The 24,807-nt window shown below is 38.6% G+C and overlaps 1 protein-coding gene across 5 annotated transcripts in view; it reads left to right on the top strand.

Annotated features, from left to right (window-relative positions):
• Positions 1 to 24,138, top strand: part of asic1b (acid-sensing (proton-gated) ion channel 1b) — a 306,597-nt gene extending 282,459 nt beyond the window's left edge. For 4 of the 5 annotated variants that reach the window (XM_079807345.1, XM_079807346.1, XM_079807342.1 and 1 more), the window contains 6 exons: positions 2,646 to 2,702; positions 2,951 to 3,104; positions 6,011 to 6,102; positions 8,941 to 9,020; positions 17,467 to 17,568; positions 20,658 to 24,138. In XM_079807345.1, coding sequence (XP_079663471.1) covers positions 2,646 to 2,702; positions 2,951 to 3,104; positions 6,011 to 6,102; positions 8,941 to 9,020; positions 17,467 to 17,568; positions 20,658 to 20,753 — 581 coding nt within the window. In that variant the 3' untranslated portion in view covers positions 20,754 to 24,138. Of the gene's footprint in view, positions 1 to 2,645; positions 2,703 to 2,950; positions 3,105 to 6,010; positions 6,103 to 8,940; positions 9,021 to 17,466; positions 17,573 to 20,657 lie in introns of all 5 variants that reach the window. The other variant, XM_079807344.1, reaches the window with a different exon arrangement.
• The last annotated feature ends 669 nt before the right edge of the window (positions 24,139 to 24,807 follow it).

The following is a 24,807-nucleotide window of genomic DNA, read 5'->3' as shown; positions in this document are numbered from 1 at the left end:
GCTTGTTATTCCGTTTCAGAATGAAATGTTTTCAAGCTGTTGCTTTGTAAGCCTGTGATGATTCCAAACCCTTGCGGTGTTCCTAAAGCTGTTTAGCACGTCTTGCTTTAATTCTAGTTGCTAGTTTTTGGCTTAGTGAAAGAGGATTTTAACTTGAGCAAGTAGAAAACCATAATTTAATGCAGCCCAGTTAGAAACCAGCGCCCCACTGAGCTCTGCACATCCGTTTGATATACGGTCCTCTGATCATCTCTAAAGACTTTGTCATTAACTAGATCTGAACTGCGTCAAACAGTGATTTGCTGTATCTTAAACGCCATCTACACAGCGTGACAAAACTAGAACGCTCTGGTTATCAACAAAGCTGTCTGCACTGCAAGCGGACAACACTGTTAGACCGGTTTGTTTATTATAACTAGAGATTTGTAGCTATATTGATTTTGACAGGAGTTTTTTTGTTTGTTAGCGAACTAGTTTATTAGTGCTCTAATTTTGTTGCCTCAGTGGCTTGCGTAGTCTAGACATGTTCAGCATCTCGCCGACTGTATGATCTCTTTCTCTTGCTTCTCCTCACTGCAAGAGTCCTTGAGCTATTCGAGGAAACTTCAAGACCTGAATAAATAAAATTCATTAAAAGAGGAAATCAGATTTTTGAGCGATTCGGCGCTGATAACAAGAGCGTGATGGACGGCGACACGTTTTAATTAACAGACAGACAGAGGCCACTTCATTTCACCTTTAGCCAGAACATTGAGTTCCTCTCTCTCTCTCTCTCTCTACGGCACACTTTTTGTTTTTTTATCTTCATGCATTTCTTTAAGGGTAAATCACACAAAAACATTTTCAGGTCTTATTTCAAAAGCATAAAATGAGAAACTACTTTATGCATGAAGAAAATGAGGCCTGTTTTAGCACTATTAGCACTATTTTTGTATAATAACTCATTTGCATAACACTTAAGCACATTTCTCATCACTGTAATGAGTCTGGACATTTTACTTTAGGCTTTGTTTGTAATTCTCATTATTCTTAATGATGTTTATCATTAGATTCTCATTACTGTTATAAAGTCATGAAAATTCTCTTTTGTCTCAATATTGACATCAGCATAGATTAAAGGCAGGACACAAATATATCTATGGTATGTATACTATCATTTTTTCAATAATAAAATATATATTTTTATAGGCAAGAAAATGTAAGAAATTTATATTTTGTCTCATTATAATTTGTAGTTTTAATTATTTTGTAATGTCTAATTTATGCTTATTTAGATAAACAATTATATAGAATTATAATAAATGAATCACTGTGTCCAGACAAGATGAGTTATTTTGAAACTTTATTACAGTGAAGGGAATCTAATGAAAATCATCATTAAAGGAACACAAAACTTTTTTTGAAAATAAGCTCATTTTCCAACTCCCCTAGAGTTAAACAGTTGAGTTTTACGGTTTCTGAATCCATTCAGCCGATCTCCGGGTCTGGCGGTGGCACTTTTAGCTTAGCATAGATCATTGAATCTGATTAGACCTGGGGTGGGGAACGTTGATCCTGGAGAGCCACTGCCCTGCAGAGTTTAGCTCCAACCCTGAAAAAAACCCTCACCTGCCTGTAACTTTAGTAATCCTGAAGACCTTGATTAGCTTCAGGTGTGTTTTGATTAGGGTTGGATCTAAACTCTGCAGGACAGTGGCTCTCCAGGATCAACGTTCCCCACCCCTGGATTAGACCGTAAGCATCTTGTTTAAAAAAATGACCCGAGTTTTGATATTTTTCCTATTTAAAACTTGACTCTTCTGTAGTTACATCGTGTACAAAGACCGACGGAAAATGAAAAGTTTTGATTTTCTAGGCAGATATGGCTCACTCATTCGTTTTCATTCACTCCTTCAAGTGAACTGTATTAGTGGACTAACATAGGGAATAGTGAATGAGGGTTTAGGGGGCGATTTCGGATTCAGCCTAAGTTTGTGTAGTTTCAGAGTTGCAGCCGGCAAATTAGGCAGTGGATTTACCTGTGCGAATAGCCATGGTTCTGTGCATTGTAAAGGTTTGAATCTGCTCTCCTCCTCCCTTCTGCCCCAGTCTGTTCAGCCACACTTTCTTGCCTTCCATGTTCCAAAAGCTCATCTTCAGGGTTATTCCGGTTCAAATAGATCCGGTTCAGGATCTGCACCATGGTTACAAGGCACGCTCTCTGTGCACGCAGGTTATCACGTTGGTTATTTTGACGGAAGTTAGCCTATTTTCAGGCGCTGCGTAATATCATTGCGCCGCTGCACCCATGGTGGACCACAAAGTTCCTTGATTATTACGCAGGAATGTATTGTTCCTTGCCATAATGGCCTAGAAAATCGCAACTTTTCATTTTCCGTCGGTCTTAGTACACGATGTAATTACAGAAGAGTCAAGTTTTAAATAGGAAAAATATCGAAACTCTGGTCATTTTTTTTTTTTGCGAGATGCTAACGGTCTAATCAGATTCAATGATCTATGCTAAGCTATGCTTTAAAAGTAATAGCAATGACAAGCAAACTTGAAGTAAATGTCCACACTCAATACAGTAATGAGATTTTGAGGGGGTTTCATGGGATAAAAATTATAAAATGTTTAACTTATATGCTCTGTTTCTGTGCTTTTAGGAGACGCTCCATATTGCACTCCAGAACAGTATAAGGAATGTGCAGACCCAGCTCTAGGTAAGAAATCTGCCTCCTCCATGCAGAAACCTTTCAGTCTAGAGGCCAATTTTCCTCGCTGAACCCATCCGGTCCTCATTACAGATGGCTGAACCTGAGGCCATGATGGGACAGCTCGATTTATGACCCCTCCTAACCCCACCACCCACTCCCCCAGGCGTTTTTACACTTCTTTACCTGTCCCATTGTTTTTCCATCCAGGATTTTTGAAGTTAAGAGAAATGTTCTGTCTTTTTATCTGGCTTTAGATTTTCTGGTGGAGAGAGACAATGACTACTGCGTGTGCGAGACTCCTTGCAACATGACGCGCTACGGCAAAGAGCTGTCCTTTGTCAAGATCCCCAGCAAAGCCTCCGCCAAATACCTGGCCAAGAAGTACAACAAGTCGGAGCAGTACATTGCGTGAGTCTTGCTTGTCTCTGTAGTGCTTCTTACAAAGTTGTATAAAAACAATCGCCCAAATCCCAGTGTTTTGGCCACGACGAGACATTTGTTAATGGCTTGGTTTATATTTCTGTCATGTTGCACTAGGTAGCTCCAAAATCTCAATAAACCAAATACTGAACAGTTAATTTTGCTAATCTGACACTGCACAACTTTATCTGATCAAGGTGAATTTTGTGCAGACACTTAAAATTAGAAATATTTACTAAGGGTGCTCCAATCAGGATTTTTGGGTCCGATCACTGGAAGCAGTATTGATCACTGAATAGCGATCACCAAAATAAAGAATAGGCCAACTATTCTTAACAATGATGTATTTTAAGTATAAAAAATTAAGAGATGAGAAAGTATCATGAATTGACATCTCATTATTTATTGGCAAGCAACATGTGCAATATATTACTTTCCCTCTCTTAAAGGTGATTAGGAACATAAACCTGGAGCATAATAAATATAGCATTCCTGTGAAATAAGGAAAAAGTCTGTATCAATAGAAAGTAATCAAATCTAAAACAACACTGCATAGTCTTCACTGTATGAATTCAATATAGATTAAATCTACTAAATGTACTAAAGAGCAGTGAGTGGTTTTTCTTTGTCTTTTGTTGTTTAGTATTAATGACGGGCTGCAGCAGGAATATTAGGCTGCTGTCACTTTAAGACTGAATGCATGGATCCTATGGATCAATGGATCATGGATCAATATACTGATACACATGCGACTTATTTCCCAACTGTTTATGTTCACTTAAGACATAACCAACTGTGTTTAATGCCGAGTTCAGACTGCCTGATTTTAGTCCCGATTTGGACTCGCTGACAAATGCCCGAAATCATAGGCATATCGGTGCTCGTGCACGTGAGAGACAGTCACACGGTGTGAATGATCAAAGACGCAATCAGAGAGAATCACAGATGAGTCGTTGATGCCCGTCAAATATTTCAGGGTACCCGCGGGATCTTAAAAAGTCTTAAATGTCTTTCAATTCAAAATCAAAATTTTAAGGCCTTAAAAAGTCTTAAATTCGCTGAAGTGTTGAGTTCTAGGTCTTAAATAATTTTAAACGGGTCTTAATTTTCCTACGTCCATGTAACGCTACCTCTTGCTCATTGAAATGCTCCCGCAGCGTTTTAGAGTGTGTGTGTGTGTGTGTGTGTGTGTTGTAGTTCGATTTTTCGCTAGTGAGAGACCAACATGCATCTTAGCACTTGAGAAGCTTATTTTCAGAGAATATATCTTGAAATAAATGTATTTTTCTGACCTCATTGGCACATGTTTTTCTTTTAAGCATAAACTAAATTTAGTGAGGTTTAAATGTGTGATTTATGGTTGTTTGTGATGCCCTAAATGTTTCACCTCACATTTCCAGACTGGCAGCTGTTTAGCGCCTCATCAGTAATTAACCGGGATCTTTGTCTGCCCTCGCACAAGATTTAGACAGCCAATCATCTAAGCCCAGGCAACAGCATGGCAGACATGTAACACATCACTGCCTTGACAAACACACTAAGAAATGTCAGGAAATGTCTCCACATCCGCTACCATCTGGAACAACACGAATCCTAATTAAGTTTACAGAGCGAGGTCAAGAAAGTTGCTGCACTTAGTTTGCTACTGTTTTCAACGGGCAATTATATTCGTTTGGGGTGTTGATTTACATAATAAGATGTTAAGATTTAATGTCAACATGAAATTTGCCTTTCATTTCTTTAATATGTTTCATACACAGATCAAAGATTCATCTGTGTACATGTCATTCTAAAGGGAAAAATTGTGTTCCAAAATTTTTATCAACCTTAAATGACTTTGCTTTTCAGCTGATGTGTTAACTATTACTTTAAGGCTATGCTAATTCATGTTGACATTAACAGTAATTTGTGAAATTATTGTTAGCCTAAATGTAAAAAACAGTGACAATCAAAACATTCATGAACCCCTTTTCTTATATTTGTGTGAACTAAATGGAGAAGAACTATTATTTGCAGTATTTTGCATTTAGAAAATGAAAAGAATTCATGTGGAACAGTTTTAAATTATTTGCAGTATTTTACATTCAAAACAGGAAAAGAGAAGTCGAAGAACTTGGGGGAATGTAATCTTCTGAACACAACGGATGAATGCCTCTATTTAGTTTTCGGCTTGTTCCCAAAGATATTGATGACTATCCAGTGAAAAGGCTCAAAATCAGATCTCTGCTATGGTTTCTTAAATTTAGGAAATGAATCGTGCGTAATCTTAGATCTGCCATCTCATCTACGTATCTTTGACAGTAATAGGGTTATGTATTAATCTAAAGCAGGGAGACTGATGTTTTGAACCCAGAAGATGTAATCTCTGAGTTTTTAATACTTGGTTTTAAAGTAGCACTTCATCGCTATTCATCGATAGGCTTGCTACAAAAGTACCATTAAGGCTAACCTTTTTAGTGTTTTTGGCTTCCAGGTATCTTTGAAAAGCTTGGGCAAGCACTCATAAAATAACTGCAGCTGTCGTCTGCAGCTTAATTAAACTTTGAATATGTATTCAGTGAGGACAAAAAAATTTAACTTTCACACCATCTGCAGTGAATATGTGTAGAAAACGTTGAGTTCATTCTATCAATATGATATAAACTCTGAAGTGCCATGGCTACGTAACAGAGACGTTCAGACTCAACTCCAGCTGTGTCTAAAATAGCCTCAGGTCTCCGCTGGCTCGACTCCAACCATCTGCTTACAGCAGTGGCAGATTAGATAAAGAAAAGCTGTGAAATTGGCAGAGATTGTGGATCGATGCTTGGAGGGATGGTCTAAAGTATTGGGAGGGTTGTGGAAGTAAATGCAGTTGAAATGTCCTCACCTTTCCCTTCTGTTCTGCCCTTTAGAGAAAACATCCTGGTGTTGGACATCTTCTTTGAGGCCCTGAACTACGAGACCATCGAACAGAAGAAAGCCTATGAGTTAGCCGGCCTTCTTGGTGAGTGGCATTTTCCCAGACATCAAGAGATGAATTCACAAGCCTCAGAGTATTTGATTCCTTGACATTTCCAGTGGTTATTTCTCTGTGAAAATATAATTTACAAAATTAGCTCTTCCTAAAGACGTCACATTGGCTATGTTTACATGCACAACTTTTGTTTCAATCGGACTGAATTCATTCCGATTGATGAATCTGAACGTAGTGTTTACATGAACGCTAAACAAAGCGATCGGGTTGATGTGTGCATTTATATGTCACAAGGATTTTTTGACATGCGCACAGTGCTCAAAGTTGGGCGGTACTCACTGGTACACAGTACTGGCACTTTTACATTTTACTCTTAAGCGTACCTGCACTTTTTCTTGCGTACCGCTACTTCTCGGATCAATTGATCCACGCTTTTAACGGATCAATTGTCTGCGCAATATGACTGTGACTGAAGCCCAATTGTTTAATTAAGTGGCGCGCGAATCACTGTAGGTGCGTTCACCAGCGCGCTCAAAAAGTGTTAAGATTTGCCCGAGCCGTTCCTATACGATGCTGATAATAAAATGTGCGACCCATTTGAATTCTATTGAGAATGTAGTAAAACACTACGGAGAAAGTCGAACATGATCTAAAACAGCCACTAAAATGACTGATGAAAAGAGGGGAAGCATCATCCTGCAAGCTTTTTAAACTCATGATGACCACATTTACTAGAATTTATCACGTTCTATTGCATTTATTGTGGTACATTTGGACTAGTTGTAGAATTTGTAATAGATCAGGGTTTCCGCGGGGTCTTGAAAAGTCTAAAAGTCTTAAATTTCAAAATCAAAATTTTAGGCCTTAAAAAGTCTTAAATTCACTGAATTATTTAGTTCTAGGTCTTAAATCATTTTAAACAGGTCTTAATTTACCTATGTCCATGTAACGCTACCTCTATTGCTCATTGAAATGCTCCCGCAGCGCTTTAGGGTGTGTGTGTGTGTGTGTGTGTTTATTCCGGTGTTGTAGTTTTTTCTTTCTCTAGTCCAAGTGTAATTCGCTGTATTACGACTACAAGTGAGACCAACATGCATATTAAATTGGAGCCAATCAGCTTTCGTGTTATTGGCGCGAGTCTCTTTCGGATTGTACCGCAGACACATAAAACGGATTTTATACTTCAGCTAACAGCGAAGGCGAATCTTTCTCACCTGCTGTCTCACATAAGTGACAAGGACCAGGCGAAGCGATTGCGCAAGGTGGACGAATGACCAAATAAAAAGTATGATATGCCTGATAGCACTAAAAAAAGAGTAAATAAAAGCAATGTAAACCACAAACTCAATTTGGTACTGACACACGGACCAACGTCAGACTGGCTGCAGATGCTGTGCATGCGTTTGCATTTAACAGTACTTAAACTATTTAAAGGTTTTATTTTATTACTGACTGTTTACTTGATTACTTCAGAGGTATTAAGCAGTTGCTTATTGCTGTGGTTTAGGCCTACTTGTAAGATTTTTGGTCATATTTCGCACCCTATAAGCGATCGTGTTATTAAAGCTAGATAGCACACCACTGGCCTAGCCTTTTTTTTTTTTGTAAAATACCAAACAATATTTATGCATATTGTTTGTATTATTGTCGTGTGTAACTATTGTGCATCTAACATAATATGGTAAATGTGGCATCCTAATTATGAAAAAAAAAAAAATGTACATTTCTGGAAATTACCACCACAAAATGTTACCACCAGTCATTTTTCTCAAACAAATCACCCAAAAAAATATATTTATATATATATTGTGAAATTCTGGTGGGATCGAGGTGGGGAAGTACAAGTTTACTGATACTTTGTTCAATTTTAATAAATTAATTTGCTCTGTGAGTAAATTTGTGATTCTGCATTTCCTTTGTAAAAAAAAAATGTATTGCGTGATATAGGTCTTAAATTCCATTCATAATGGTCTTAAAAAGTCTTAAATTTGACTTGGTGAAACCTGCAGAAACCCTGTAGATAATCAGTTAAGAGAATAGAATTTTCACTAAAGATGTATATTACACCCGTGGCATGTTGTAGCTATAGTTTCTAACTGTGTTGCTATTTTTCATAACAAATGCTATAGATTAAAAAAAAAAGACAGAAAAAAGTTAACATTGGCCTGCAATGGTGCCGTCAATGGTCCACACACACACACACACACAACAAAGCCCCGCCCCCTTTTGTGAGTACCGGCACTTGATTTTTTCCACTTCAAGCACTGCATGCGTCCACTGCACAAATATACAGTTTCCCGCGGTTTGCCCATAATAACTATTCTCCTACATTGGTTCTTTATTTGTTTTAAACAGCAGACTTAATATTTATCTATTCCTGGTCATAATTTGGAGACAATGAGCATATGAACCGCTTTGCCGTGCCGCTTATATTTATCACGCAGTAAAAATGCCCCATCCCGCCCAAAAGCCAGTCGCAGTCCTTTCAGTTTTCAATCCGATCAAGTGTTTACATGTCCTCTCGAAAAGGAATAAACCACCCCTTTCAATCCGATCAAAATTTCATTCGGATTGAGCTCAATCGGATCAATTAAGGTGTTTACATGAGGGCTTTTCAGTCCGATTGAGCCGTCAGTCCGATTACTAATGGATTATTTGGTTGCATGTAAACATAGCCAGTGTTTCACTTTTTAGAAAGTCAAAGTTACTTATAGTGGCTTTAAACATAAAACTGAGACACTTTAAGGTATTTCAACATCAAAAAATGACACACAGCAGCTTGTAATTTTATAATTCATTCACACACTATATTGTGCAAAGCTTGTAAAGTGTGTTCAGGTGGCTAATTACTGAGCAAAACTGTTTCAGGTGACATTGGAGGACAGATGGGACTGTTTATTGGGGCCAGTATCTTAACCGTCCTGGAGCTCTTTGACTATCTGTATGAGGTAAGACCTCCATGACTCAAATCCAAACCTGCGCCTGTTATTTCTTCTTTTTTCTGTATTAAAGACCCTTCAGAAATAATTACCCTGAAACTTGACAGTTGTGGAATTTTCTCAAGTCACTCAAAATGGCATATATTCTCCTCTCCCCTGTAATTGTGTTTGATATGACCTTCACAAAAGTAGTGCTCTCTTAACACTGGAGCTTTCTTCCACTCGAGTCCCTTTGCCACAATCAGAATCTGATTGAACAGCATGTATAATATATAATATTATTTACCAAGCCTTTGCTCTTGATGTGATTGCTTCTGAGATATCAATGCCGTGAAAGCAAAAGTTGGAATTATCTCTTGATTGGGAAAATTGTCATTGGATGTGATAACAGGTGATGCAGGAGGTAAGCAAGAAGAGCAGAAGCAAACTACTAGAATTATATTCAAAGCGAGCCGCGGATTCAATGTTGTTGGCAGATGCAGTGCCTCTGGCATTACGAAGAAATAATTTTAGTGTGCATGCACACGCTTTGTCATTAGCATCTTAATAAACCTACCGTCTGCAAAGATGTTGCCAAATATTATCCTCTGGCTTCTGTTTTAGATGATTGATAACCATTGGTCTCATCTGCAGAAGTATTACACACTTGGGTGGGCGATGCTGCGTAACAAATATTGAGAATTTTTTCCTGTGATGATTTTTAGTGTATATCTTTATATTTATATATTTGGCCATATGGTCAAATGTTGAAAATATAGGAAAAATACTGAGAAGGTCCTCACTGCAGAATACAAGATCCAGGGGACGTGGTTGGATCCAGATCCAACTCCTCCCACTTTATATGCCGTGCTTAGTCAGGTGAACCAGCATGTTTGTGAAGTTGCAGCTGTGGTCGATGGTTGATGGTTGACCGTTGTATGTAGGCCAATAAACTTTTTAAAACTGTAAGTGAAGATGTCCACCCAGATTTCTGCAGCGAGTTCTGCCAAATCTGTGCTGACCTTATTTTAGTGTTGTGTGCATTATGTAATGCCCTGGTTGATTTGAAAGTGTGAAAGGATGAATGAGTGATTTATCGTTTTAGTTTTTTTCCCCCTTGTGTTTCGTGTTAAGTTTCCCTACTGTATTCAGTGTCTGTTTTACCTTGTGTGTTAATAAAGTTTGTTTTCTATTTCATTGTGCTGTTAATGCATTTTGCATCCATTTGAGTGAGATGCTTTGATTATATTATATAAATTAAGTCAGATGCCCATGTATTAAGGACAAACTGACTGCTGCAATACTTGAGTTACAAACATTTTTATAAAAATATGCATAATCAGTGTAGACATGCCTTTTTATTAATCTACTTAAAGCTGCAGTCCGTAACTTTTTTGGGTTAAAAATTATCCCAATTTTTTTTTTGAGCAAGTACATAACCAGCTAGTGTTCAATACTATCTGCTTACCTTTGCTCGATTTACAACGGTAAGCTTGTAATAATGTTTTTAATTCCAGTGGTACTGGTGGATTTCTGCGGGAAATTCAAGCATGTCTTTGCGTCATTACGTCACATCTGTACACATAAAGAAGGTGTCCCAGCTAGTAGGCTCTATTGCGTGTGAGGATGTTGGAGGTGGAGATTTATAGCCTTTTCTAACAGCACTTGATATAGTTAAACTTATTAATTTGATGGCGGATCCAGAAAGGTTAAAACGACAATCACCAGTGAAAACTGGAGATTCACCCGTTGTAAAATGCAAAAGACTTCGGACTTTCGGGGTGCGTCTTGTTTGCTTAATTCATACAGTTACGGAGTTTTCTTTGTTGTGCCTTTCTCGTTTTGCTATGTGCATTATGGTAAATATCAGTTATTAAGCTCATTTCATTTGATTCGCTACTCCACATTCATTTCTTGGTATATGACAGTTAGGAAACTAAACTACAGGTAGCCCTAATACACATTAAATGTAGTCACGCTATGCTGATGTTGTTAACATTAACAATTTGAAAACAAAGTATAATTTGCACGGTTTGACGTGATATGATAAGCGATCGTTAGATTTAATCATCGCGATTTACTGCAATGCTTTTTCCCCCTTAGTTGGTCAGAACAAAAGTGGATGTTATCTACTTATACTTGTTCAGATGACATTTTCCGGTGAAAATTCTTATGTTGGTCATACTTTCAAAAAGTATAATCTGTGGAAAAAAGAGGAAAAACTACGGACTGCAGCTTTAAGTCAAGGTGCATGTGAACTACTGAGAGTGGTAAAGGATCAGCCAATCAAAGAATACACATCTTTTTAAGAAATATTTATTCTTGCATGTAACAGGGAAGGTGAAGGGTAAGCTTTTTTTTTTATGTCTTGCAATAAAAGCAAACGTTTCTCCAAATGAAAATATTCTAATAAAATACTTGGTTATTGCCCACCACTGTATGCAATTATACATGCACATTCACACAATGTACAAACTTAAAGGAGTACTTCAGCACTGGGAAGATGAATGTGTATTTAAACTAGGTCATTTATGTAGTAGAAATGTAAAAATTATTTTTGAATTTAGTGCCTTCTAGACTCAGAAAAGACAGAAAATGTATTTTTGTCTCATGTGGATGAAAGACAACTCCCAGAATGCACTTGCTTCGCTGCCCTACGAGGCCACTCCCAAAGCCACAGCTACTGGTTATCTCTTGCCCACCATGACTCCACCCCCACCGTCGTTTTGATTTTCATTGTAATACAATCATTTTGTTCAGTTAGAGAATAGACACTACAATTAAAAACTGAACGGGTCTTTTCAATAAAGTGTGAGTGAGCCGAACGAAAGTCACAGCACAAACGTAGCAGGAGTCAGATTTCATTCATCACGTGAGCGAAGAGCAGAGCTGAGGTAAGCGCGGCAGTCATTCACAACGCGTGTCCAGTCTGGCGCGTTATCACATCATGCCTATGGAAGCTTAACTTTCATAGGAATTCATTGAAAAGTTGAAACACTCATTTTGCTTCACACTGCTCCGTTATGAATGCGCGAGCCGGGCGGCCATGCGCATTTACATTCTGTGAGTGAGATCCACCCCCTATGGGCGGGTTGAAAACATGCAGAACTAGCTCCTTCTACTGGCTGTAGTCTCTAGCCTCTGGCCAAAAAAGCCTCCGATGACGCAAAATGACGATATTTGTGCCGTCTGAGGATTTTTTCCAGAAATAAAATGCATAATTCTCTCGTCTCAGGAGGATATGAGGGGGGAAAGTACGACCATTTGAATATACTACCGGGTTTCTACTGATACAAAGCTTAATGCTAATCGCTGAAGTGTTTGTAACTAACCATTTTAAACATTAAAATTATTACGTTTGTTTTTCCGTCAAAAGAATAACTTATTTTAGTACCGACTCAATGTGGAACAGGGCTCGACATTAACGCTTATCTGCTTGTCCGGGACAAGTGGATTTTTTGAAGGGGCAGGTGAAAGAGAATTTTACTTGCCCGACGGACAAGTAGCCTGATAAAATGTCATTAACAAAAATAACTAGGGAATCACCCAAATGCAAGAATGATTCTGCATTCATTAGTGTAAGTGGCGATTGACAGTGAATGATGATAATGTATAATGAACTGACGGTAACTGACGCTCGCGCAGCCTCTCGAGGAGAAATCTAAACAAATGTGCACCGCTCAACACAGAGAAACTCAGTTAACACACTGCCGTAAAAATGTAGAAATGTGGAGGTTATTTATATTTATAACATGATACAGTTGCAATTAGGGATGCACCGATATGAACATTTTGGCCGATACCGATAACCGATAATTCTTAATATTTGAAAGCCGATAACCGATATATTGGCCGATAAATCTTAATACAAATTTTAATAAACTCTGAGAGCCTGATTACAAAAACAAAAGGCTCACCATTAAAAGCCATGTCCCAAACACTTCAACATAAATCAAACCTATACACTACAGTAGCCTATTTGAACCAGTGTGAGATTCCTTACCTTTTCAAATTAATTTTACACTCCTATGGCCAAATATTTTTTTTTAACACTTTACAATAAGGTTTAATTTTGGTTAGTATAAGTTAACCAACAATGAATGAACAATACTTCAACAGGATTTATTAATTTTAGTTCATGTTAATCTCAACATATTCAGACCCAAAGTTGTGTCTTTTAACATTAGGTATGAACTGTGAATGGACTGTTACAAAACACAAACATTTTATTACTAAAAGAAACAAAGGTTATTGCTCTCTGTTTGTTAATGATAGTTAATGCATTAATAAAATGAGACCTTATTTGTAAAATGTTACCAAAAATTATATTGTCTAAAAAATAAAAATAATATACCTAAATAATGCAAACAAGTAATTGAACAGCATTACTTAGGCTGCATAATAAAGAATCAGAATGCAAGTGCATGAAATAACCTCCGCACAGACGATAAAGAAATGGTTTTAATCAAACCATATTGTTGATGGAAATGATACGAGAACAATAAAAGTGCTAATTATAAAAAATAATGCTTCTGTGTTTTTGAAAAAAAAAAAAAGTTTAATATTACAGTAATAGTAAACATCTGTAATATTAGTCTAGTCTATTAGGAATAATGTTGCTGTTTGAGAGCGCGCTGAAGCTGGAGAGAATGAACGAACAACCATAAACTGAAGCGCTTAGAAGTTTAATTAACAACTAAACGCATCATATATGAGTACAATCAGATATTTATACAAAATAAATATAATATTACAACTTATATTAGCACAAAATCACGCATAGGTGAAGGGTTATAACTCCTGTGGATGCTCTTCCCCTGTTTGAGAGCGTGCTGAAACTTAAGATGATCACCGGTACAGTGAAGCGCTGCGGGTTATTGACTTAACGAAACACATCCTATATGACTTTAATCAGATGTTTATACTACAAAAACGTAATATTACGACTTACATATGCTTAAAATGACGCGAATGCACAAGCGAACTTGACTGTGCTGGTCAGAATGCGTTGTTGACGCTTCCCACAACAGCGCGCTGAAAAACAATTAAACCCAGAGAATTCACTACGTTTTATAACAGAAATATTCTCATTGCAGTGTTATGTATAGGACAGTCCCAGTAGTTATTAATGCTGTGCATTTCTGTTTGAAATGTGCGCGCCGGTACAATGAAGTGCTTTACTGCATCGTTAATTAACTCAACCAAACGCATCCTATATGGGATTATATACACAAAATAATAAATATAATATTACAACTTACAATGGCACAAAAGGCTGTGAATGCACAAGCAAACTTGACTGTGCTCGTCATGAAGGTGTAACTCCGTGGGCGCGCGCTGAAGCTAAAGACCGGTACAAGGAAGTGCTTTACTGCATCGTTTATTTACTCAACCAAACGCATCCTATATGATATTACATACACAGAATAATAATAAATATAATATTACAACTTACAATGGCACAAAAGGCTGTGAATGCACAAGCGAACTTGACTGTGCTCGTCATGAAGGTGTAACTCCGTGGGCGCGCTCTTCCCTCAACAAACGCGCTGAAACACACCGCTCTTTTACAGCCTATTCTATTCTCATTATCATTTTATATAGATTATAGAAGACTTGCGCTGCACATGTTGCACATAACTGTATTTTCCTTTTCGAAGTGATTCCAAACATATTTAGAGCAATTCAAACCCATCATGGTGGACAGCGCGTCCGTCTCAGCTGAAGGAAATAATACATTATCTATCGGCTTGACTATATCGGTCAAATTTTCTTATTGGACCGATAACGATAACATCAAAAATAAACATTTATCGGCCGATAACGATATGTTGCCGATATATCGTGCATCCCTAGTTGCAATGTCACATTAACAAGAGTGCTGTTTTCCTGAATAACATCACGACTGAAAATGACACTGATTTCATATGACAGCTCCATAAACAATTATTAACATTAAGTCACTTACATTTTAGATGCAATATTGAGTGTTTTTGTTCTATTTCAGCAGCGAAAATAGTTCCAAAAGATCACAGCAGAACGAGTGTCACAGCAACAACGTGTTAGTGAATGATTCAGCATTTTGAATGAATCGATAGAATCAAAGATTTAATGAACTATTCGTAAACGACCGCCTCAATCTTGAATGAATCAGCGTTTGAACGAATCGACTCAATGACTCACTCATTCAGACGGTCACCTGCTGCCACCTACTGGTGGTTTAGTTTCATCTTTCCAACATTTCTTATTTGTATATTCAAAAAATATTTAAAACAATCTCATAACTTTATTTAATGCAGTTGTAATTTTTCAGTGTAAATTATTTAATTTGACAGGAAACAGCCAGTGTCGTCTTCTAATTTAATTTATAGATCCAATTTAAGAATATAAAAGGCAATCTGAATCATAGCCTATATTTAAAAAGATTAGGGGAAAAATGCTCTTTATAAAAGGTAAAAATATCACAAATATGCATATGTCAAAGCTGATTGAACACTGGTTAGAATATTGCTTCAGAATACATTTTATTTACAACACACACACACAAAAAAAATCTTTTTTATTTCCGGACAAGCACATTTTTTACTCGGACAAGTGGATGACAGATTTACTTGTCCGAAGGACAAGCACGTGAACATGCTTAATGTCGAGCCCTGTGGAAGCGTTAGAGCAACAACACGAGTAATTATGACGTGGAATCTGTTGACCAATCAAAATGCAGTGGGAGGAGTTCTGGTTCTAGCTCCGCCCCCTGGATCTCGTATTCTGCAGTGAGGGGCTACAGAAAATACCTGTGCATCGTGAGTCATGAATCATCACAGTAATCATGATTTTGCTTAATGTTAAATCAGCAGCAAAATCTTTGTGAAACGCCCAGTCCCGCTAAGCATCAAAACAAATGACTGGAAAAACAGGAAGGCGATGCCAGGAGTTATTTTTCTTGTCTGTTGTCTCGGGCGCTCCTTGGGTTTCTCTGTATGGCAGTGATTGATAACAGATCATGTGACCTTTTACAGGAAGTGCTGACTTGCACCTCTGCACTAGACTCACATGAGCCTGTGGAAAAGAAAAGCGAAGGCACAAGCATTCAAGATGTTTCTGCTGAAAGATAAAAGAGACATATTGAGATGCAAATAGCATAGTTTACGCAAAAATGAAAAATCTGCTATAATTTACTTACCCTAATGTTGTTCCAAACCAGTATTTTTCTTCAGTAGAATGCAGCAATGTTTAGCCGAAAGTTCACACAGAACAATCTCATAATTTCCACTGGGGAAGCTGTTTTTTTTTATGCCTGATTTTCCTTTATATGAATAAGAGAGATGAAAAAACTGAAACCATCCAATATACTTATTTTATTCTGACCAAAATCACACATTATGTTGTAATTATGATTATAATGTACAAACCTTTTGGGAGAACTTGAAGGTGGTGAACAAGGCCAGGGATCAAGTCTCCTGAAGCAGCTTTGTAGTTTTGCGTGAGGAACATACCGAAAGTCATTATTTAGCAATTGAGAAATTTAAGTCAGTTTGCGTGAGGAACATACCAAAAGTCGTTATTTAGCAATTGAGAAATGTAAGTCATTTTCAGTCATTTTATCATGCTAGAATAAATGCTTTCCGTTGGTGATCCTTTACCTAAAACCATTCTTGTGGAAAAATATAAATGAACCTAGCGATGCGATTTGATAAATTGACACTCAACGTAAAAATTCCCTCAAGTCTGGTTCAGACTCAGTGGCAGGCTCTGAGTAATACCGGTGACATTAGGACACAGATGGAAGACAGCCTGTCAGACATGGCAGGTGGAAACTGGCGTTGTTTGCAGGAAATGAGGCACAAATACTGTCAGTTCCAGGACTTGTGTATGTATAATCGGGCTGGTTTAAACTGACTTCTGGTACATGACAGCCGAAAGCCAATAACAAACAATACATCATCCATCCATCATGTTATTCTGTGTGTCAGGAGGCCTTCGTGGGCAATCGGGGGAAATGCCCCAGTTACGAGTTCAGATCTGCATCTTCACATTGTTTCTGTCTGTCTCCAGAAAAGCTGTGTTTGGGGATAGAACAAAATGTTGACTTCCTGGAAAATGTTTATTTTGAATGTGTGCTTTACTTGGGAACCCAGACGCAAATAGCACTGTCTACAAACCCACAACTTTTTAGTTGGATGCATCCCTGTCATCCATGTACGGCTTAATCTCACAATGGATGTTTTTCTGTAGTTATCTTTGGATTATCACATCCATATGAAATAATTTACCATCAAATGCATTTAAATGTAAGTATTTGTTAACATTAACATTCTGGTTTGCTTCAGATGTTCAGTTACTCTTTTTTTCTGCCAAGAAGATTAAAACCTTCAAAAAAGCTTTATCAAACTGCTCTCCCCATGACCATCTACAGCAGATATCATAGTGTGAACTGAACAGCATTTCTAATGTGCAGGTTTGTTTTCTCTATTCACAGGTGATCAAGTTCAAACTGTGTCGCTGCGCCAAGAAGAAACACCAGCGGAGAGACAACAATGAGCGAGGAGCAGTTCTCAGCCTGGACGACGTGAAGCGTCACGTCAGTAACTATCACACCAGTATCTGTGCTGACCGATAAACTCATACTAACAGACAATAACGATAATTTATTCTAGTTTCTGTATAGCATACTACCATACTACCCACACTATGTATACAGTATTCAGAATGTATACTGTTCACAGTATGCAGTTTTTTAACTGAACACAATGCAACACACTCAACTTGACCTTGTATTGCCAGTGTGATGATTGAACTAGTAGCATCAACTGTGTTTTAGCATCGCCTTGAGTCATTAGCTGCTTTTCTACTGTCGGGCCAATGCGAGCCAGGGCTTTCAACAGGCCAGGCTGGGCTAATAGCCTCAGACCTGTAGCACCGAGCCCATTTCCACCGTCAGGCTAGAAGTTTACTAAAACCCGCCAGTAACACGCCTCTCAGAAATGTCACACAAACCCATCATTTCACCAATAAATCGAAATTTTATCAGAAAGAAATCTTTGTAAACTAGTGAGATCACGAAAGATACAAGCGTTCTCCTGTTGGCATTTTTGTTGTTTACTTAAATATTTAAAACCCAAGCATCAATGTTTTACCACAGTTTTATAATAATAAATGATACATTGATCATAATGAATTAATATGTGGAAAGATTGCACATTAGTCACAGAAATAAAGTGGTATTATCATTATTTCACAAAAGAAAGTTACTTGTTCAGTCAAGGGATGCGATGGTGAGGAAATTTTCCCACCGGTTAATCGACATGTGACAACACCGGTAATACCGGTGTCACCGGTATTTTAAATCGCAAATTTTAAACCGAAAGTAAAATGTGCACGGCCCGCTCAGGCATTCATAATGGAGTGGAGCAAAGCGAGTATTTTCAACAAATTCCTATGGAAGTTGAGCTTCGGTTGAGCACGGTTGAACCAGTGGACATGCACCGCGAATGACAGTGCGGCTGTAAATGCGAATGCACTGTGTGGCCGTGAATGAATGAAAGTGCGGCCATGCGCATTTTACTTTCAGTTTAGAATTCGCGCAAATTCTGGGGTGGGTTGCTTGAATGGTGGGTTCATTAGCCTATTATTCTTAATGAAAAACACAACAACAAAACAGTACAATGACAAAGCTCACACTGTTTTAAGCAGAGACGTTCAGTTTTAAATTGTAGTGTCTGTTCTCTAACTGAACTAACTTATTTTATTACTATTAAAAAAATCAAAACAACAGCAGCAAGCCTAATTCAGTCACGCCTGTTTCTGTTTATTTGTACTCACAAGACATTATGCTTTCATCACATTTAGGCCTAGTCCACACATACATGGGTATGTTTATAACCGGAGTTTTTCCTCCTCCGTTTTAAAAAACAAAACCGAAATCTCCGGTTTCACCATCCACACGACAACGCTGTAACTGGAGTTTCTAAAAATCTTCACCCTGGCCGGAGTTTTCAAAAAAGTCCGGTTTCAGTAACCAGATACTGCGTTTGCGTGTGGACGAACAGCCAAACCACGTAAAAAAAGCTGCGGTTTTGAAAATACCCGTGTTCGTGTGGACAGGGCCTTAGAAAGAATGATAATTTCTACAAAATTTCCACCAAAAATACGACCTCAGGAGCTTTAGCACTCTCTCCAGTGATAGTCCCAATACAGCTATATTTACAGAGTAAGCTCCCGAGTTTTATTTTAATATGTGGAGCTAAATATGGATATCAGACAGTCTGGTATAAAGAGAGGAGACGTACTGACAGATAAAATAAATACACGATTGTGATATAGCCTATATGATTTGTTGATTTCTTCAAGTTGTCGTATTTATCATGTTTAACTATGGTAATGGTTAACGCGCAAAGTCTTTTGCATCGCATTTTTGCATATGAATATTTCTGCCTTATACGGGGATCAGAATCCACATCGGATCACAAACAAAGTTATTTCAAACCCTCGCCGCTGTGTGAAATTGAGTTTTGGGCTAAAATAATTTTAAGTGTCTTTAAAGGTGAACTATGTAGGATTTTTGCAGTAAAATATCCAGAAACCACTTGGCCAGTGTTATATATTTTGTTCAGTTGAGTACTTAGAATATCCCAAATGTTTCCAACTATTTGTAAATCGTGAGAAATTGCTATTTGAACCAAGGAACCGGGACGTGTGAGCTATGCGTTTGAGGGAGTCGCCTGTCGATTGCGTCATATCTGCGTTACCCTCGGATTCCGGTTTTATTCAGTGAAACACTTTACTCTCACTGCAGAGTGAACAAGTGTCATAGCAGCCGCCGCGCGAACGTCATAACTTCCTTTTCAACACACTCAGATATATCTAATACGATAAACAGAGTTGCGTTACCTCATACTCATGACTGGAAAAGAGGAAGTGGCGCCGGCAACCGTGTCATAATAAAAGTCCCGCCGGCGACTATGCCATAATAACAGTCCTGCTCTTCAATCGCTCCTGCAGCCTTGCTTAGCTCCACAACACTCGGTCCTGCTCTGCTTCACTACAGTAATGTTAATAATCGCATCCATGAACATGATTTCTGCCCGAGTCCTATCCTGACTCTTTCCCACCGGCTGTGAGGTGAAGACCACATGTCCCGAGATTCTGCGCTCAAACGTGCTGTCATCAAACTACGCCTTTGTTTTAAACAGGCGACCTCTAGTGGACGGAAAAGTTACATAGTGTAGCTTTAATGCTGATATTAGCTGGTATATTAGCCGCGGCGCTACCGTGTCAGATAAACTCCACCTTTGTTTGTAACCACTCCTCAAACCCCAGTCGGCCTGCTTTGGACCAAGGAATTCAGCGGGCCAAAAACCCTGGCCGTTGGCCCCGACGAAGCCTGATCAAGCCCCGGATGTGACAGTTGAAAAGTGACTGGCCTTGGCACGCAGTGAAAACGCGGCTATTGTTTATTTGGACTGACAAAAGTTAAGCCATTTTTACACAAGATTTTATTTGAAATGCATTTTTATTTCCAGAGATAGCAACTTGCATTTGCACAAAATGAGGTAATGTTTGAAACAGTTATTGCTGCATACTGTGTAATGTTTCATGTCCTACTTTCAAAAAACAATAGGCAGTATTCAGTTTGTACTGTGCGGTTTCTGATGATCTGTTTCCTCTCAGGCTCCCTGTGACAACCTTCGTACCCCATCAACCTACCCAGCCAACATGCTACCTCACCATCCTGGCCAGGGCAACTTCGAAGACTTCACCTGCTGAGCTTAAAGCGAGAGCAGCCTGTCTGACAGAGAACAACCAAAGCCGATCACATCAGTACAGACTCCATTCACAACCGGACATTACAGAGAAACCTTCTGGATCTGCTACACACGGGAAAACCACCATGTCCTGAGATATAACCTGACATCGGAGGAATGGTACCAATCAACAAAGTATATTTTCACTAACACGTTCCATGGAAACATGCAAAACTTTTGATGTTTTTTGAACATTTAAAGGAAATACTGCCTCAAAAACAAAACTCCTTGAAGCCTCGTAACGTGGAGCGATTTCCCCACGCCAAATTACACATAATGTGACTCGGACATCGAATAGCTTCTCGCAGCTGGACCCTGATGCCTTTTGTGTACATAGTGACGGCTCTAAACTGTCTTCAGACCAGTGGCTTATGTAGATCAGTAGATAAATATAGCGCTTATTCACTGTATGTAGCCTCATTAGTCCCATCTGCTGGATCGATTCTGCCTCTGTGTATCTCATGAGTACGTAACTTCCCGAACAAGGTGACCATTACATGCGTCATGGGGGGTTTCGGGACGCTGGAGGATTCGGGTCCCATATGACATTGTGTTACAGGTCTCATCTTGTAAATGCATGCTGGTCGTCCTGTGCATGTTTTTATTTTTATTTCGATTTTATTATTACTATCGCCAAGTTTGCCTCAATTATATACAGGTGTTGGAAGATGGTGTAAAGTTTGTTTTGGCGTGTATATGTGTGCGTGTGCAGGTTTTGCTGTTCTTGTGGGGATGACCCAGTCGACCCGGAATAGCAAGCTGACAAAAGCTCCTTGTGAGAACATCTCTACAAGGACACAACGGTTCAAAAAGAAACTAAACAGTGTATAAGTTCATATCTAAAATGCCAAAAAGTTTTATTTTAGTTTAGGTTAGTCTAGTATAATTAGCATATCTGACAAACAATAGATGTGAATGGAAAGTCCTCAAAAGGATACAGTGTCCTCGAAAGATATTTCGACACTCAAGTTACTCTTATGGTGTGTGCACACCAAATGAAAATTTCATTATTTGCGCCAGTAGAATGCACACAAAGTCAATGCAAAGTACGCGAACAGACGTGAATTTGCACCGGGCAATGCCAATGACGAGAAGTGGCAACACACGTTTGCTGTGACCGCGTGATATTCGCCTCAATCGCGTTTTTGTTTGGGGGGTGGGGGGGGTCTAAAGACGCGTTATCATGCAAGCCAATCAGTGAAGAGCTTATTGACAAGTACGGTTTGACAGGTTATCAAACTGGGCACCCGTCATCCTCAAGTATCCTCCTCTCCGAATGACGCGAAAAAAAAGTTATCCCGCGATTAAACTAGAGCAAGTAACGCAATGCGAATGTTCGCTTCACTTTTGGAAAGCGAATTTAATAATTTGCGCGAGTAGATTGCATACAAAGTCAATGCAAAGACGCGAATAGATACAAATTCGCACCGGGCATCCCGTTTGCCGTGAACGCGTGACATTTTCCTCAAACGTGTCTTCCGCGCAAGTTGAAAGATTTCAACGCGAGCGGAAAATTTACATGATGCATTGTCGTGCAAGCCAATCAGTGAAGAGCTTATTGACGGGTCTGGTTTGACAGGTCATCCAGGCGCAGTTTATGGAGAAAAAGGGAAAATTCAGTTCAGTTCAGTTCAGTTCAGTTCAGTTCAGTTGAATGAATGAATGATTCAGTAGTGTGCGCCTTTGGATGGTGCTGTGAACCCAGACATGTCGGCATTGGGCTTGCCGGCGTATTTGGGACTTCACAACAGATACAGAGCAGCAAATTTTTGCGTTATCTCCAACATGTTTGATAACGGAAAAAATGGCAGAAAGAAATGTTTGTTGTTGATGTGCGTGAAAACAATAGACTGTAAAAAAAATATGGACGTATTGTCCGTGACGTCACCCATAGGATTCTGAAGAGCAGTTTTGAAGCGTAAAGTAGGGACGAACTGGCCGTTGCCATCTTGGCAGCAAGTCATCGGTGTCACTCCTGGATAACAGAAAATGGGCAAAAAGGCGGAGCTGAGGTGACGATGACTAACAGACAGCAGATAAATGGCTATCCACCTGTCACTCAAAGTGGCCACGCCCTTAATTATGCAGAACTGTAAGGCTTTATATAATGTAAACGAATGAATTATAAAAAAATTCACCCCCCTCACAGTTGTCACGAAGGAAAAAATTAGCCGTATAGACCAAAACCACAATTTGTCTCAAGCTGTAAACATGTTTTTTTCTGCTGTAAATTTGGGCATTTTAACATGAGCTCAATGAGATTCTGCTCCCTTCTGGAGCCTGTCGAGGAATTGCAGTTTAAGTCACTTCCGTATTGGCTTCAACAAAAACTGCGGGAGGTTGCCGCTTGGTGAAAACACTCCTCATCACGTGATGTTTTTATTCGCGCAAGTGATGCGAAAAACAAAGTTATCCCTCAAGTAAACTAGAGCGAGTAATGCAATGTGAATATTCGCTTCCCTTTTGGTGTGCACTCACCATTACAAATGTGTGAAAATGGTTTCATTAGAATGCAGTTGCACATCTGAAATGCTCCAGGATTGTTTTCTCTTTACTCGTGTACACTTTTCACACCGTTTCCTATTTTTTTTGTAACTGTATCGTTCCTTTTATTGTTTAAGAAACAAACTTTCTTTTTATCAAATGTTTTGACACTTGCTTTGATATTTTTTAGCCAATGAAATGATATTCAGACATTTGCTAGTGTCACTCAAGTGGTCGAATACTTTTTGGGCTACTGTATGAATACATGATTGTTTATGTGTGTATGAAGGTGTGACTGAACATGAATGTGTGTGACAAATCGTTCATCATTTGCGCGACGTTGCTGGTCTGTTTCTGGACGAAAAACACTTCAGGATCAAGAATGTAACAAACCAAAGAGTTTGTATTGCTAGGTGGAGCAGACCGATCGCTGGTACGGCATACCAGTCGTGAACTATTCTAGATGTGTGTGTGCGTATGTGTGCATGTATGTACGTGTGTTTGTACGTGTGAGACTGTTATTCTTCTGTCTTTCATTTGATTGTTAATGAAAATATACCTGTGCATTTAACAACTTATTATTGTTTATTTGAATTCTGTACTTGCGAGACGTATTTGTTAATGTCGCGAACTTCATATCAAAGCACAAATAAGACCGCCGATATGTAAAGGCGATGTTAAAGAATGATAAAATATTCTTATCAGTGTTATCATGATAATCAGCAGATTCATTATTACTCTGTTAAACTTTGCTTTGTTTTGTTTTTTTACTACAAACATACATATTGCCTGATAGTGCAGTCGGCAGATAATAGGCTGTTCTATTTATCTATGATGGAATAATAAATATCATTCATAATTTTACAAACGTCTCACTGTAATTTCATTCAGCTTTGAGGTGGATGTCAAATGATCATTCATGTTTGACTTCAGAAGTAGGAGATTAGACTCATATATTACTGAATTATACTAGACCATGATGCTGTAGATTCAAAAGCGGAGAAGTTGCGCTTTCACAGTTTTTTTGTACAATGTTTCGCTTGCATCAGCAGAAGAACGCAGACCTTCAAGAACTGGACCTCATGGGTGTATTCTTTAAAAAAAAAAAAAAAAATTGGTTTTGAATTACAAGTGGTTCCCAATTCCCAGGCTCAAAACTATTCATGAATTCAAACAGAAGGTAGAATTAATTTTGAACCTACATTATGGAAAGTAGAAACAGAGATGAAAGATGAAGGCAATGTTCAGGATACAGGGCATGAGTGCATGAGATGAAATATTCCTCGAACCCAAGAGAAATATCCAAGCATGAGACATCCATCAAGATCATCCGAGGACATCCGACCTGACTCTTCTCAGGAAGATGTGTATTAAAGTAGCCTACTGACATCGGAACCGAGATTAAATATGACTAACAGTTTGCGTTTAACTGGACTGCATTGTTCAAAGTCACCCGCAGGCTTTCGATCGGTCCTCATGGTGGTCTAGCATATGTCCTGTTTGTTTAAAGGAAGTGGAGAATGTCACGAATG

Source organism: Gobio gobio, assembly GCF_949357685.1.
Source record: "Gobio gobio genome assembly, chromosome: 24".
Classification (NCBI taxonomy): Eukaryota; Metazoa; Chordata; class Actinopteri; order Cypriniformes; family Gobionidae; genus Gobio; species Gobio gobio.
The sequence above is the reverse complement of the archived record's forward strand: the minus strand, read 5'-3'. Positions and strand labels throughout refer to the sequence as shown.